Source organism: Eubalaena glacialis, chromosome 17 (assembly GCF_028564815.1).
Source record: "Eubalaena glacialis isolate mEubGla1 chromosome 17, mEubGla1.1.hap2.+ XY, whole genome shotgun sequence".
Classification (NCBI taxonomy): Eukaryota; Metazoa; Chordata; class Mammalia; order Artiodactyla; family Balaenidae; genus Eubalaena; species Eubalaena glacialis.
Window position 1 is genome coordinate 47,286,099 of NC_083732.1, and position 14,685 is coordinate 47,300,783.

Here is a 14,685-nt window from a genome sequence, read left to right on the forward strand (position 1 = left end):
TCAACCCTAGGCAACTATTAATCTACTTTTTGTCTCTGTAGATTTGCCTGTTCTGGACATGTCATATAAATAACTGACTTCTTTCACTTAATGTTGAAAACTTGAAAAATTTGATCCATGTTGGAGTGTGTATCAGTACTTCATTCTTTTTTATAGCTGAATAGTATCCCATTGACTGGATATGCTCTTCAGTGTCTATTTTGAGTGTTCATTCATCAGTTGATGGGCTTTAGGGTTGTTTCCACTTTTTAGCTCTTATGAATAATGCTGCTATAAACATTATATTATTTAATTTTTGTGTCAACATATTAGAGAATATTTGACAATTTCTTAAGGTTAGGGAGCTTTTACACTAATAATATATATTTTTTGACTTCTTGTAAATAATATGTGGGAAGGAAGCCTAATCTAATAAACTCAATAATATTATAAGGATATTATTTTTAGATAACTAATGTTTTCATAGCTGGTTTCTGTTACTCTTTATTGTCATTGTTTAGTTTTTAAACCTTGGTTATCTTCTTAACCATTGGTTCTATATACTTTAACTATTATCGATCATTCTTTTCAACTATCTAAGATGACCCTTTTCTCACTTTTCTGACAGGAACTTCTGATTCTTAAATTTATCACTCCATTTAATTTGGCAACGTACTGTGTAAATTTCGGCAGGACTTGTTCGTATGCTAAATAGATTATTCTTTACTGCATATTCTTTGGTCTCGCCTCTTAAATTTCTTAACCAAATCTGTGACTGATAATGTTTGAAAGGAAAATTCAGTTGTTTTTAAATCTAAACTTTTCAGACTGTAGTATAATTATTTTAAAGTACCCATATTCAAATAAAAATTACTCAAATTCCTAGGTATGTTCAAGATCAATAAATTTAGAAAAAGCTTCAGATTCTTTGAAAGGAAACATGGCTGCTTTTCTAAAGTAAGTGCCTTTCTTTTCTTTTTCTTAATTTTGAACTTAGTCCTGTGAGAAAAATATCTTTTATTCCTTATTGTTTTGGGTTTGCCCTGCCTATCTTATAACCAGGCAATAATTGGTATTTAAGAACAGTTATGGTTTAGATTCGTGTAGTCACATAAAACTTAGGATTCTTTCAGTTACTCCTTTTGTATATTGTAGCACTGAAATCACAAATTTTAAATAAGGACCAAAAAGAAATTTTAAAAGCTGTTTCAGATTATTGTTGTGCAGTTATTGAATGGTGGCTTTTTAAACAGTTTATTAATAAAAATTGGTTAATATGATTGTTTTCCCCAAACTAAAATTATACACTTTTTTGTTTTATAATATTTCTTACTGATCTAGGAATGTGTGTCTGGGGTTGGAAGACCTGCAGTATGTTTTCATGATTTCTTCACATGAGCTTTTCATTACATTGTTGAAAGATGAAGAACGAAAGCTACTTGTTGATCAGATGAGGAAGAGATCCCCTAGAGTAAATCTGTGCATTAAACCAGTAACTTCATTTTATGATATCCCAGGTTAGCTCTGCTAGCTAAAATGTTGGCACATTCTGCCCCTCAGTGTATTTGAGGATATCCTCTTAATTTGTTTCAGATTACACGAATGCTGGTAATTAATAGACATTTACCTGTCTTTTGTAGTCATATTTCTGTCTAAGCAGTTAAGTCTTGGGACTCTGCTGAGTCTCTGGTTCATGGAGATATAGGCCTAGATACATAAAAGATTTTAGCTGGGGAAGTAGACCCACGTAACTGCTGCTGTGTTCTTGAAGGTAAAAGACAGAGGAGGGGAGGGGAGCGGTTGAGAACAATAAAAGGTACTGGCTTGCATGCATTTCAGCCTATATATCACCGTGATCCTGTCTTCTGGCTAAACATTCAGCTTTGGCACCATTGCCATTTTTGCCTTATTTATTTGATGATTTTCTTGCATTTTTTTCTCTTATTTTATAAATATAAGTAGAAAATATAGTGCTGCTCATTAATAAGGAATACAAGCTTCAACACTTAATATGGGGGAGACAGAGAATTCAGTTGGCTGAACAAACTTTTAGCTGCTTTGACCCTCATTAGATTTAAACTGCTTTGACAGTCCAGGTGTAAAGGGAAAGAATAATATTAACACAGATAAAATGCTGGAAATGCATTATTGAAGACTATATCTGAAAGCCGAGTTGTAGTGAGGGATTTTAATGATCAATTCTTGGTTTTCTGGGGAAGGCAGTGCCTCCACCTCCTCATTCTCCCCTTCAGAAAACACATTCTTAATGTTTATTGCTCAAAACATTTTATACGTGCTTTTAACACAGTATGTTCCAAAGTAGGAGACTGTCTATATAAGTTAAATTTTTCCATATATCCCACATAATTCTTTCCATGTACCAGTTACTGATTTTTATGTTTTTATTTTCATTATCTTTATTAAATGCATTCATTTATTAAATGAAGACATAATAAAAATTGTGTTAGGCTTTCTATATGAGAGTGAAGTTAAAATAATTTGCATTAAGTTGAATAAATCAGTTTTCAAGATGAGAGATGCTTTTAACTTATAATACTTATAAACATGCACAATTTCTCTCAGTAAATTACCATTCTCATATTTATAGGATTATGTATACCTTTGAATCAAATCATTATTTAAATGGAAACCTCTTCTTCCTTTCTTAGCCTCAGCAAGTGTCAACATTGGCCAGTTGGAGCATCAGCTGATATTGTCAGTAGATCCCTGGAGGATTCGACAGATTTTAATTGAATTACATGGTATGACTTCAGAGCGCCAATTCTGGACAGTGTCTAATAAGGTAAGAAAACCCTCTCTTAAGCACAGATAAGAAGGGACTTCCCTGGTGGTGCAGTAGTTAAGAATCCGCCTGCCAATTCAGGGGACATGGGTTTGATCCCTGGTCTGGGAAGATCCCACATGCCGCAGAGCAACTAAGCCCGTGCGCCACAACTACTGAGCCTGTGCTCTAGAGCCCGCGAGCCACCACTACTGAGCCAGCGTGCCACAACTACTGAAGCCTGTGTGCCTAGAGCCCGTGCTCCGCAACAAGAGAAGCCACCGCGATGAGAAGCCCACGCACCGCAACGAAGAGTAGCCCCCGCTCACCACAACTAGAGAAAGCCCGCGTGCAGCAAGAAGACCCAATGCAGCCAGGAAAAAAAAAAAAAGAACAGATAAGAAAATTATCCTTGTTTTCTGATGTAATTTCATAGAAGAGCTGTTCCCTGACCTTTTTGGGAATAAGAACCCCTTTTATTTGTCAACAATTCATCAACAATGTGAAGGACCTGCACATGAGAGTAACTGCACTTTGAACATCCATTGACAGAGGAAATATGAAATATCCAAAAAAGATACTATTAAATCAGTAACAACAAAAAATGAGTTTATATTTCATTTGTTGTCATAACACCTACATGCATTTTCAGTATAGCTGTTAATATTTGTGTAAGGTATAATATTTATGCAGCCTGGAGCTAATACTTGCTGTGTGCTTACAGAGTATTTTTGGTTTAGTTTTTTCATATCTTCTTGAAGTCTAAAGCCTACAGTTTAGAACCACTTCATTAAAACTTCTTTTTAGAACATTTTTGGCTTTAGATATTCTTTTTAAAATGCCAAGCTAATGTTTCTGAAGTTGTCTATTTAAGTTTTCCTGTGTGGAAAGTGCAAATGAAAATAGCTTTTTAAACATTTCAGTGGAATGTAGCTTGAGATACAAGGGAAACAGTCCACAGATACAGGTGAAATTAAAGTACTATGGTAGAGCTTCTAATTTAACTGCATACTCCTCCTCTGCTGAATATGTAATAAAAAGCAGCAAGAAATTGCTGTATATTTTGTGGGGTTTGAATGTAAAAGTGCAGTGAAATGAAAAATTGGTCTGAACCTTAGTTGGGCTTCTTAGCATTGACATTGTTATTTGTGTTCATTTATATAGAGAGCAAGTATATAGCATAATAGTTAAGAGCGGGAGTTCCGGTACTAACTGCCTGAGTTTGAATGCCAGCTCTCTACTTAACTAGCTGTATAGTCTTTGGCAAGTTATTTGACTTCTGTGTGTCTCCATTTTCTCATCTGTGAAATGGAGATAATAGTACCTACTTAATACTGTTGTGAGGATCATGTGAGTTAATACGTATTAAACTCCTAGAATTTTTTTTTTCCTTCTTTATTTCTATAGGCTATCCTTCAGAAAGTTCCAATCCATTTAATTATTTATTACTAGCTTATTATAGTGATTATGTTCATTTTGATTAGCATTTCAATACAGCTGTCATTTTCCTTTCTCTTTCAAAAATGGCTTTTGAATGATTTTTTAAATGGGGTTGACTATTACTGAAAGATTCTTATCTAGATTTGGCTTTATGTGTGTGTATTTGTGGATTTTTATTTCTTCTAGTGGGAAATACCTTCTGTCTATAGTGGTGTTATCCTGGGAATCAAAGACAATTTAACAAGAGATTTGGTTTACATTCTAATGGCCAAAGGTTTACACTGCAGTACTGTTAAGGTGAGTAAAAGCATACATTGACGTCTGGTTAAGAATATGCTTTGTAAATTTAGCATGAAGCCAGGAATCAGAATCAGTTGTGTTTTCCTGATCTTAAAATCATAGTTGTAGGCCTAGGAGGATATTTGAAAAGGCGTTTTGGTTTATTCTTTTTCCTTTTACCCTCATAACTATACGAAAATGGTCTTGGACATACGGCTACTACTCTATTTCTTTTAAAAAGTTAGAGAACTTGAGTAGTTCTTATTTGTATTTAGGGTTCAGTTAGTAAAGATTGTATTCCAAGCTAAAGAAAAAAACAAAAATCATTAAAATTACTTTTGTAGATTTTACATAAGGATCTATTTGCGAAGTAGTCTGGGATGGAAATACAGATTTGGGAATCATCAAAGATCACCCTGGGAGAATATTCAGAACCTAGGGGATCCAGCACAGCGTCCAAAAAGAGTGGCATGAGAAAGAGTCTGGTATGAAGACCAGACTTGTGGGGTCATAGTAGCTAAGGGGATAGAGGATGTCAAGAAAAGGGAATGGACAGTACTGGGTTGCAGCCCCTAAGTCCAGTAAGGTAACTGAAAGGTATTGAGTAGATTGTGCCATTAGAAGATCTGTGTTTAGTAAGAGCTATTTCTTCTTCACGATGTGGGGGATAGAAGCCATCTTGTATGAGTGAAGGAATCATGTGGAGAGAGTAAGCGAAGGCTACTCTTTGGAAAAATTAGAAAGAGATGTGTAGGAAAGGGCTTGGATCATAGCTGATTTGATTTATTTATTAGTCAATTATATAGGCTAATAGGGTTGTGTGCAAAATTTTAGAATGTGGAACCTTGTTGAAGGGGGTAAGGTCTAATTCTGACTATCTTAGGTGGAGAAGGGTGTTTAATCATGGAATTTTATACCTGTATGATATATGTATATAATATTTATATAAAACTTTTAGTTTTGTTAATTTTTAAATTTTTTTTTTGGCCACGCTGCGTGGCATGGGGGATCTTAGTTCCCAGACCAGGGATCGAACCTGTGCCCCCTGCAGTGGAAGCGTGGGGTCTTAACCCCTGGACTGCCAAGGAAGTCCCCTAGTTTTGTTATTTTATAATTTATGTAAAACTTGTTTAGTAATATAGCATGTATATTATATTGATTGTTTATTGGTTGTTTTTAAAAAATTACAGGTAATTCCCTGGCGGTTCAGTGGTCAGGACTCTATGTTCCACTGCAGGGGGCACAGGTTCAATCCCTGGTCGAGCAACTAAGATCCTGCATGCCGTGTGGTGCAGCCAAAAAAAAAAAAAAAAAAAATTACAAAAGAATTAAGTATTTATTGGAATAAATCAACAATGCAGAGATGATAAAAAGATGATAGTCTAGCCTCACCTCCCAAGATAACCAGTGTTAGCCATTTAACTTAATTCTTCTCCTCTTTGTTCTGTACTTATAAAGACGTATTTTTTGACTCCAGAGGAAAGGTGATCCAGGCTATTCTGCTGTTTCTTTTTATAGGACTTTTCCCACGCTAAACAGCTATTTGCTGCTTGTTTAGAGTTGGTGACAGAATTCTCACCGAAACTTCGTCAGGTCATGCTGAATGAGATGCTGCTTTTGGATATTCATACACATGAAGCTGGAACAGGGCAATCTGGAGAGAGACCGCCTTCTGATCTTATTAGTAGGGTGCGAGGATATCTGGAAATGAGGCTTCCTGGTAAGACTTTTTTCACAAAGCCAAATTTCAGAAATTTAGTACTCAAGTAACTGTGGGGAATATTCTAAAAGAATATTTACTGGACTTTTTACCATCTATGAAAAAATTACTTGTCTTTTAAAACAGAATTCAGATGTGGAGTTCACTTGAAAACATTGGGGAAAATGTAGGAAATTATTAATTTCCTAGGATTGCCATAAATAAGTACCAGAAATTAATTAATTAATTAATTAATTTAAAATTTATTTATTTATTTTTGGCTGCTTTGGGTCTTTATTGCTGCAGAAATGAATTTTTTTCATGGTTTTGGAAATGAGATTTCTGAAATCAAGGGGTCTGCAGGGCTACACTCCCTTTGAAGGCTCTAGAGAAGGATCCTTCCTTGCTTCTCCCTAGCCTCTGGTGGCTCCCAGCAGCCTTTGGTGTTCCTGGGCTTGTAGCTGCATCACTCCAGTCTTTCCCTGTTTCACGTGGCCTTCTCCTGTGTGTGTGTGTGTCCATGTCCTCTCCTCTTGTAAGGGCAGCAGTCATTGGATTTAGGGTCTACCCTAATTCAGTATGACCTCATTTTAACTAACCACATCTGCAAAGACCCTGTTTCCAAGTAAGATCACCTTCTGAGGTTTCGGGTGTACATGAATTTTGAGGGGACAGCATTCAACACACTACAAAAACTATATTGCAATTTTAAGATATTCTGTTAAAAGATTCAAAATGTCCTTGAAGCTGCATGTTGAAGGTTTATTTCCTCATAGCTGCCATAGACAGCCCTCAGCATGATTGCCTGTGGGTCAGGAAGTCACTTGTGGTCACTTTAGGAACAGATTTTGACTGTCCAGTTCTAAATGTAAAGATCTTATTATGAAAAGGAGCTTATCATAAGAATTTTTTTTTATCATAAGAATTATCATCTGTTACATATAATCTTGCTTAGTTAAAGCAGTTTCTTTTACATGTTTTAATAATATTTAGAGCATTTCAATCATACTGTACACATTTAATACTGTAAATAGTAAAATTGAAGTGTAAAGCAAGGTCCTAATAATGTGCCCAAACAAATGGCTGCTGGCCCTCTGGGGTGTTTTGAATTAATTTGTTATAACATTGTGATTTCTTGAAGAAATTACAACTTTTTAGCACTCTGTAGATAGAATACCTTTGAGTTTTAATGCATCAGTGCCCTTCAGTATCACAATAAAAATTGATCTAATTAATATATACCAACTGTCAACAGAGTGTTTTCTAAAACTCTTTTTTTTCCTTTTTCTTTTCGGGCCATGCTGTGCGGCTTGTGGGATCTTTGTTCCCCTACCAGGGATCGAACCTGGGCCCTTGGCAGTAAAAGCACAGAGTCCTAACCATTGGACTGCCAGGGAATTCCCCAGAGTGTTTTCTTTTTAAAGGTTGAAGATTGGTTCTCTAAAATGAAAAGCAAAAAGAATTTTAAAAACCCTAACATTTATTGAGTGCTAACTACATGTCATACACTCTTCTGAGAGCTTAGGTGCATAACTGATTTGGTCCTCGCAGCAGCTTCATGAAGTAGCTTCTTATTTAATTATCCCCGTTTTGTAAATCAAGAAACTAAGGTTAAAGAATTTGGCCAAAGTCATGAAGTAAGAGACGGAACTGTGTTTTGAACTCATCAAGCCAACTTAAGCCTGTGCTTTTACTCTTTGAAATGGTTGGAAATGCCTTCAAATAATTATAGTCTCTTTGTACTACCTTTTTGGCATTTGAGTAGTTTGGAGTTCACTTCACTTTTCCTCCCTCCCTCCCTCCCTCCATTCTTCCTTCTCTCCCCTAACTTACTGAATGTTCATCTGTTTGTCCCGTAGTTTGTGTTATAAGCAGTGTTTGAAATGAGAAGGAAAGGATGTACTGTTAGGAAGAACAAGAAAACGTTTGAACCCCACTCTCTGGATGCTGATTCTTCTTTAAGAACCATTGTGGACTCACTAATGAGAGATGCCCAGTGAATAAAGGACGCCTTGGAGCCAAATGCTGTCTGGCCTTCCTTTGGCAAAGTGTGTGGCGCACAACGCACAGTGACATGTTGCACACTGGGATAGTAAATTTACTTCTGTCTTCACTCCTTCTTTAAGAAGATGATGCAAATAATGTATTTTTACTTAATTTTGGTGTGTTCCTGTGCCTCTTTTTTGTCATCTCCAGTTGCTTTTTGGGATAAAGTGAGATATAAACAAATAGCCACAGGCAAAGACTTTTTAGAAAGACTGAAAGATATAGGTACTCAAGAAGTTTAATAGCTCTCACCATTTTAAGTTTTAACATTGTTATTTAGTATTCATTGGGTTTCTTTTCCTCTTTCTTGAAATACATTAAAACCTGAGTATTATATACTTTGAGCTACAAAAATTCACAATGTATTTAATATTAAGGTATATTTAATAATTATTTATTTCAAAGGAAATAATGGTCAAACAATTCTGAGTGATTTTTTTCCCTCATATCTTTTTATTTAAAATTGTTACAGGTATAGTAAGTATTTTTTGAATGAGTGAATGATTGGTCTCTTATGAATATTTATCGTGTTTTAATCAGGAAAAATTATTAAAAAATGAAAAACATATTAACATGGATTTATTACAGCTTTAAACGTGGTTTACCTATTTCTGTGCTCTAAATAGCTAGAAGTTTATACCATACCATTATATATTTGTTTTGTTTGTGTGGTTCTTCTCTGCTCATTTATTTATTTATTTTTGGCTGCGTCAGGTCTTAGTTGCAGCCCGTAGGCTTCTCTCTAGTTGTGGCGTGTGAGCTCCAGAGCTCGTGGGCACTGTAGTTGCAGCACGCGGGCTCTCTAGTTGTGGCCTGCGTGCTCAGTAGTAGTTGCGGCATGTGGGCTTAGTTGCCCCCGTGGCATGTGAGACCTTAGTTCCCTGACCAGGAATCGAACCCGCGCCCCCTGCATTGGAAGGCGGATTCTTAACCACTGGACCACCACGGAAGTCCCTCTCTGCTCATTTAAATTATAAATTTGTAGAGGCTGGGTACCAACTCCTAGACTTCCACAGTAGAGTATTAGGCATCTTAAGGTGTTCTTAGTAGAGAATTTTGTTGATTAATAGTGGGGACTGTGGCAACCTGTTATTGGGAAACCTTAAACTTTCTAGAGAAAAGTATAAAATATTAGTGTTTTTCTATTTTTTCATCTGTAACTATTGTTTTTAATTTGTTCAGCTGGAATCTGAGCAACTATTTGCTTTGTTATTTATTGATTGATTGATTGCCACACCGCACTGCACGGCTTGCAGGATCTGAGTTCCCTTACCAGGGATCAAACCTGCACCCTCTGCAGTGACAGCACAGCGTCGTAACCACTGGGCTGCCAGGTAAGCCCCATGCTTTGTTCTTTTAGTGTTATGATGGTAACTCCAACTACTTTCTTCTTTGCTGTTTAGATATTCCTCTTCGTCAGGTTATTGCCGAGGAGTGTGTTGCTTTTATGTTAAACTGGAGGGAAAATGAATACCTTACCCTGCAGGTTCCTGCATTTCTGCTTCAGAGTAATCCATATGTAAAGGTAATTCATGTTTAATCTAAATAAAAGGGTTATTAGGCTGGGATTATTGGACCAGTTTCTCTAGATCTGTACTACTTAGGGAGCTTGTCCAGTTTCTAAGATTCAGTCTAAGTTGGGACAGATGCTTGTTGGTTTGTAGGTAAAAGTATAGTTTTTGATAATTCAGGCACTTGAGTTTGCCCTCTCTAATATTTTTTTCTTCTACCCTATAGTTATAAGAATGCAAGCAAAAATTATTTCGTTAATAGACAACATTTTGGTATAATCCTAAACTAGTGAGAAGTTAGTCAGCTTTTCTTGCTTTGATTGATGTAGTCAAACCCCGGTTTCAGCTCTGGAATACCCGGGTCTAGCTGGGTTGGACTGGGGGGGCCGTTAGGGGTGAGCTGCACCCATTTTTCCATTTGAGCACCTTACCCTTCTTCAAAGCCTATTAAACTCTCCAAGTTGATACCTGATTCTTATTAGGCTACATGTTTGTTATTAGTGATTATTTCCATATGAAACAGTTCATTCAGTGAATTGATGGTATGTTGTTTGTTTATTCTCCTTTCTTAATTACACCTATCCTGCACGACTGAAAATGCTTCTGGGTGGAGAAAACATCAAAAATAAAGAGAGACAGGAGGTCTTCCCTAAGATTCTTTCCTTCATGTGTTAATATTATGTTTACCCTGAATAAGCAGTGAACTTTTCTCCCTTTTTGGTCTTGTAGTTAAAAAAAAAAAAAAAAAATTCATGGTTTACCACTTTTTTGTATATGTTTGGTCCTTCAGATTTCCTTACTCTTTTCTTAATGCTTGTGTTACCTTTTGTTCTTACCTGCCATCATCTCATCTTCAGTACACAGTCCCTTTAAATGGATGGTTATCTGGAAACCTTGCAACACTGTACCAGTTTTTACGTTTGCCTTTGGTTATTTGTTTCTTCCTCCTTACTTCATGTATGGCCTTTAAAAAACTGAGCTCATTTCACTTCAACCCTTTGAAGACTTACTGATTTCTTTTGTTTTTGTCCTCCTTTTTGTTTTCTTTGTGGTCGTTCATAAAAATTTGTCATGCTTGAGTCATCCTTCTCTTTGGAATTTCAGACATTGGATTATATCTTTTTTTTAGTGAACTTTCTGAGATAGGAGTTCCTAATATCTAGGGTATTTGTCTGATTATGCCCAGCAGTCTCTTGTCTTTAGTAAACTCTCAGATGAGACGACCGTTTCGTTTCAAGATTATCGTTTCCACTTAGAACGGTAGCTCGTTGCTTCGTATTATGACAGTGCAGTAGCTTTTCTCTTTGCTTCTCTTAGCTGTGAGTTCTGTGGAGCTGTGCACCAGGAAGCCTGGCCGCATGTTTGAGGGCCTGCAGTGTGGAAGGGCACGGGGTATTGTGTTGTGGGTTGCCTAACCTTGGGCTAGGTTAGCTCACTGCTTCCTGCACTTCCCCTTGATCTGGCCGCAGAGGAGGAAGGATATGAGGTGACCTTGCTGCAGGGGCCACTGAGGCATCTCATCGTCTCATCTGGATTAGGGTTTTGTGTGTCTCCTTCCCTAGTTGGCCCCTTGTTCCCTTGTTAATGTAGAGGAGAAGGTAATCAGATTGAGAAGTCTAGAGTAAGGGATTAGGTATTAAAAATTATGCAATTCAGAGCAGCTTTCAAACTTTGAATTTGGTGTGGAATATACACACAGATGCTTAGGGAAGAGTCTGGAAGGATATTAACAGTCATTATCCCTGGGTAGTGAAATATTAAGTGATCTTTAATCAATTTTATTTTCCATTCTCTTAGGAATGGAAAAAGGAAAGGAAAAAATCTTAAGCATGTGACTAAATATGACCTTTTGAAATAATAAAAACAGTCCAGCCTCTCCCTTGGATCAGTATGGGAGGTAGTGTAGTATATTGGAAAATGTACAGCATTTATGGGCACTTGGATTATGAGAGACTAGCTAGTGGGAGGAGGAGGAAAGGTTGGTGCCAACAGTCATAATGGTATAAGACAAAGACCATCGCTTTTGCCATGGCCTGCAAGGCCTTGTAAGGTGTGGGAGCTTCTCCTTCTCCCTCCCTGTCATGCCAGCTCTGTCTGTGGTGCCGGAGCGCTCACGGCCCTTGTACACACAGTGCTTTCTCAGGCTTCCGCACTTCTGCACTTCTGTGTGCTGTTTGTTCATTTGGCCGAGATGCTCTTCCCACTTTTGCCTGTTTGTGTAGTTTCTTTGAAGCTTTCCATAATTCTTTTCTTCGCAAACTTGCTGTTCTTGTTACTTCTGTACTGTTGTACTGTGGACATATTTTTTTTGTTGCACTTATACTGTATAGTAAATTATTTGTTCACCTGTCTGCCCCGTAAAGCAGTGAGCTTCTTGAGGACAGTTAATTTTCATATTTTCAGTGCTTTGCTTGATACCCAGCACATAGGAGATGCTCAAGAATGTTTGTGGAATTCAACTGACTTGGGGCCTAATACCTCTGAAAATTCTTACTTTTAAGTGAATTTACTTGCTTAATGTAGTAACCTTCAGCCAAGCATGTGATCTCTGACAACAGAAAATGAAATTGAGAACTGCAGTAAATAACTTGTGTATATTGTGATCCTAGTTGTTAGAGAAGAGTATGTGCAGTAGGCACGCAGGATGAAATGTCCTCCTAGATCAGGGACCCTTGATTTCCATTCACATAGCCTAGCTAGGGGTTTTTTTTTTAGAGTCAGAGAACATAATTTCCTCCTTTTTAAAAATATTTATTTATTTATTTATTTAATTTTTTTGGCTGTGTTGGGTCTTCGTTTCTATGCGAGGGCTTTCTCTAGTTGTGGCAAGCGGGGGCCACTCTTCATCGCGGTGCGCTGGCTTCTCACCGCCGCGGCCTCTCCTGCTGCGGGGCACAGGCTCCAGACGTGCAGGCTCAGTAGTTGTGGCTCACGGGCCCAGCCGCTCCGCGGCATGTGGGATCCTCCCAGAACAGGGCTCAAACCCGTGTCCCCTGCATTGGCAGGAGGATTCTCAACCACTGCGCCACCAGGGAAGCCCCCTAGCTAGGGTTTTTAACACCATTTTCACTAGCTTTAGGAAGCACCAGAATTCTTGTAAATTAAGTCAAGTGTTCAGGTATTTATTGAACTGTACTTTCAATTTTTCTATGTTTGAAATTTGGGGGAAAAGCACTGTTTTCACCTTTGTCATAATCCTGCCTCTTTCTTTAAGCAGTGGGACCCCATTATGAACCTTTTCTAGGTCCAGTCAGGGAACTGGGGATTCCTGAGGGACGTGAATTATCGTTGGCTACTTTACCCTCTAAAGAGAAGTGATGTATAAGAATTACTAAAAACAAAGGATAGAGGGGCCCTCTCTTGCTTAAATTATAGAGGGAAAGACGTGCTGGATTTGGCATATAAGCCTATTTCTTTCTCTACATTTTGGGCCTGTCTTTTCTCTGCCTTTTGCTTTCAGCCCTTCCATTCTTTATTTCTGGGTCCTTCCTACACCTTTGGTCCTGAAGGCTGCCTTTATTCAGATCAGTCACTTTCAGTAATCTGTCCTTCCTTAATTCTATCTCCTCACATCAGCAGTAGCTCCATCCCCAGTTGCTATCATTTTTCTTAGAGAAAAGTTGCTCTAGATCTTGTTCCTTTATTCTGCCAACTTCAATGTCCATATTTTTTCCTCGTTTTTTTCATTAAAATTTAAAAAAAAATTGTGTGTGTGAGTGAAATTTAACCCCTATTTCAGTCTCATCTCTGGGCTTTTACAGTTAACATTGTAGTGTGTATGTTCCATTACGGGCTTTTTTTTTTTTTTTAAGGTGGGATCATACTATGTGTATTTAGCAGTTTTGTTTTTTCCCACTTAATAGGTCACATACCTCTTTGCATTGTCTCAGTTTTATTCTCATTAGACTGTAATTGTTTAGAAACAAGGAAGTTTATAATGTGGCGGAACCAGAGGATCCCCTTCCCAGATCGGATTCAGATCTGTCAGTAGACAGTGAGCTCTCAATTCCTCAGTGGTTGGATAGAAGGCACAGCATAAGATACCTGTGCTTCGTATGTGTAGGCAGTTATTTATCTTTCTTCAGATGTTCCTCAGTAATAGAAATAGCATGTATGACATTACAGATTATCTTTTGTGTATTTTCTGTCTGTTTTTCATGTTATAGCTTGGACAGCTTTTAGCAGCTACATGCAAAGAACTTCCAGGCCCTAAAGAAAGTAGACGGACTGCTAAAGACCTTTGGGAAGTTGTTGTTCAGATCTGTAGTGTGTCCAGTCAACACAAACGAGGAAATGATGGCAGAATTAGTTTAATAAAGCAGAGGGAGTCTACATTAGGTATAATGTATCGGTATGTTTCTATCAGTTTGTTTTTTTAGTTATTTATTTATACTATTTGTACTGTTGTAAGAACATCTACCATTATCCTTGGGTATCATAAAGATGGACAATGTAAGAATTCTGTGGTGCTGATCTCCGATGGACTTGTCTGATATGGCCACCTTAGGAAATACCTTGTTTATATGTTACTTTAAGAGACTACTTATTAATCATTTAATATAATCAAACCTGAGTTCAAAATCAACAGTTTTGGTTGGATAGTACTGAAGATGTCTCATGTGATTAAAACAGGAAAGACATTTTATTAGGTTAGTACGACGGTAGAATATTATACTCCTTTATACATGCAGGACTGGAAAGTTAGGAATAAACCTTCACGTATAATTTACTTTCTTGTTTTTATTTTTAATTTCTGATATTAAATGTATATACACAATTTGTGTTTTTTGTAGGAGTGAACTGCTTTCTTTTATCAAAAAATTACGGGTAAGCTTTATAAAAGTTGATCTAATTACTATTGCTGATTTCTGTAGAATATGACAAAAGAATATTGAGTGTTTAAATGCTGATTATTTAAGTAATCTGTTAATGTGCTTTTTATCTTCAGT

At 37.1% G+C, this 14,685-nt stretch overlaps 1 protein-coding gene across 2 annotated transcripts in view; it reads left to right on the plus strand.

Annotated features, from left to right (window-relative positions):
* INTS8 (integrator complex subunit 8) overlaps positions 1-14,685 on the plus strand; it is a 46,708-nt gene that overhangs the window by 20,572 nt on the left and 11,451 nt on the right. For both annotated transcript variants that reach the window (XM_061171281.1, XM_061171282.1), the window contains 8 exons: positions 866-936; positions 1,321-1,496; positions 2,649-2,782; positions 4,388-4,498; positions 5,999-6,200; positions 9,629-9,750; positions 13,903-14,087; positions 14,530-14,563. In XM_061171281.1, the coding sequence (XP_061027264.1) occupies positions 866-936; positions 1,321-1,496; positions 2,649-2,782; positions 4,388-4,498; positions 5,999-6,200; positions 9,629-9,750; positions 13,903-14,087; positions 14,530-14,563 (1,035 nt within the window). The remainder of the gene's footprint in view (positions 1-865; positions 937-1,320; positions 1,497-2,648; positions 2,783-4,387; positions 4,499-5,998; positions 6,201-9,628; positions 9,751-13,902; positions 14,088-14,529; positions 14,564-14,685) is intronic.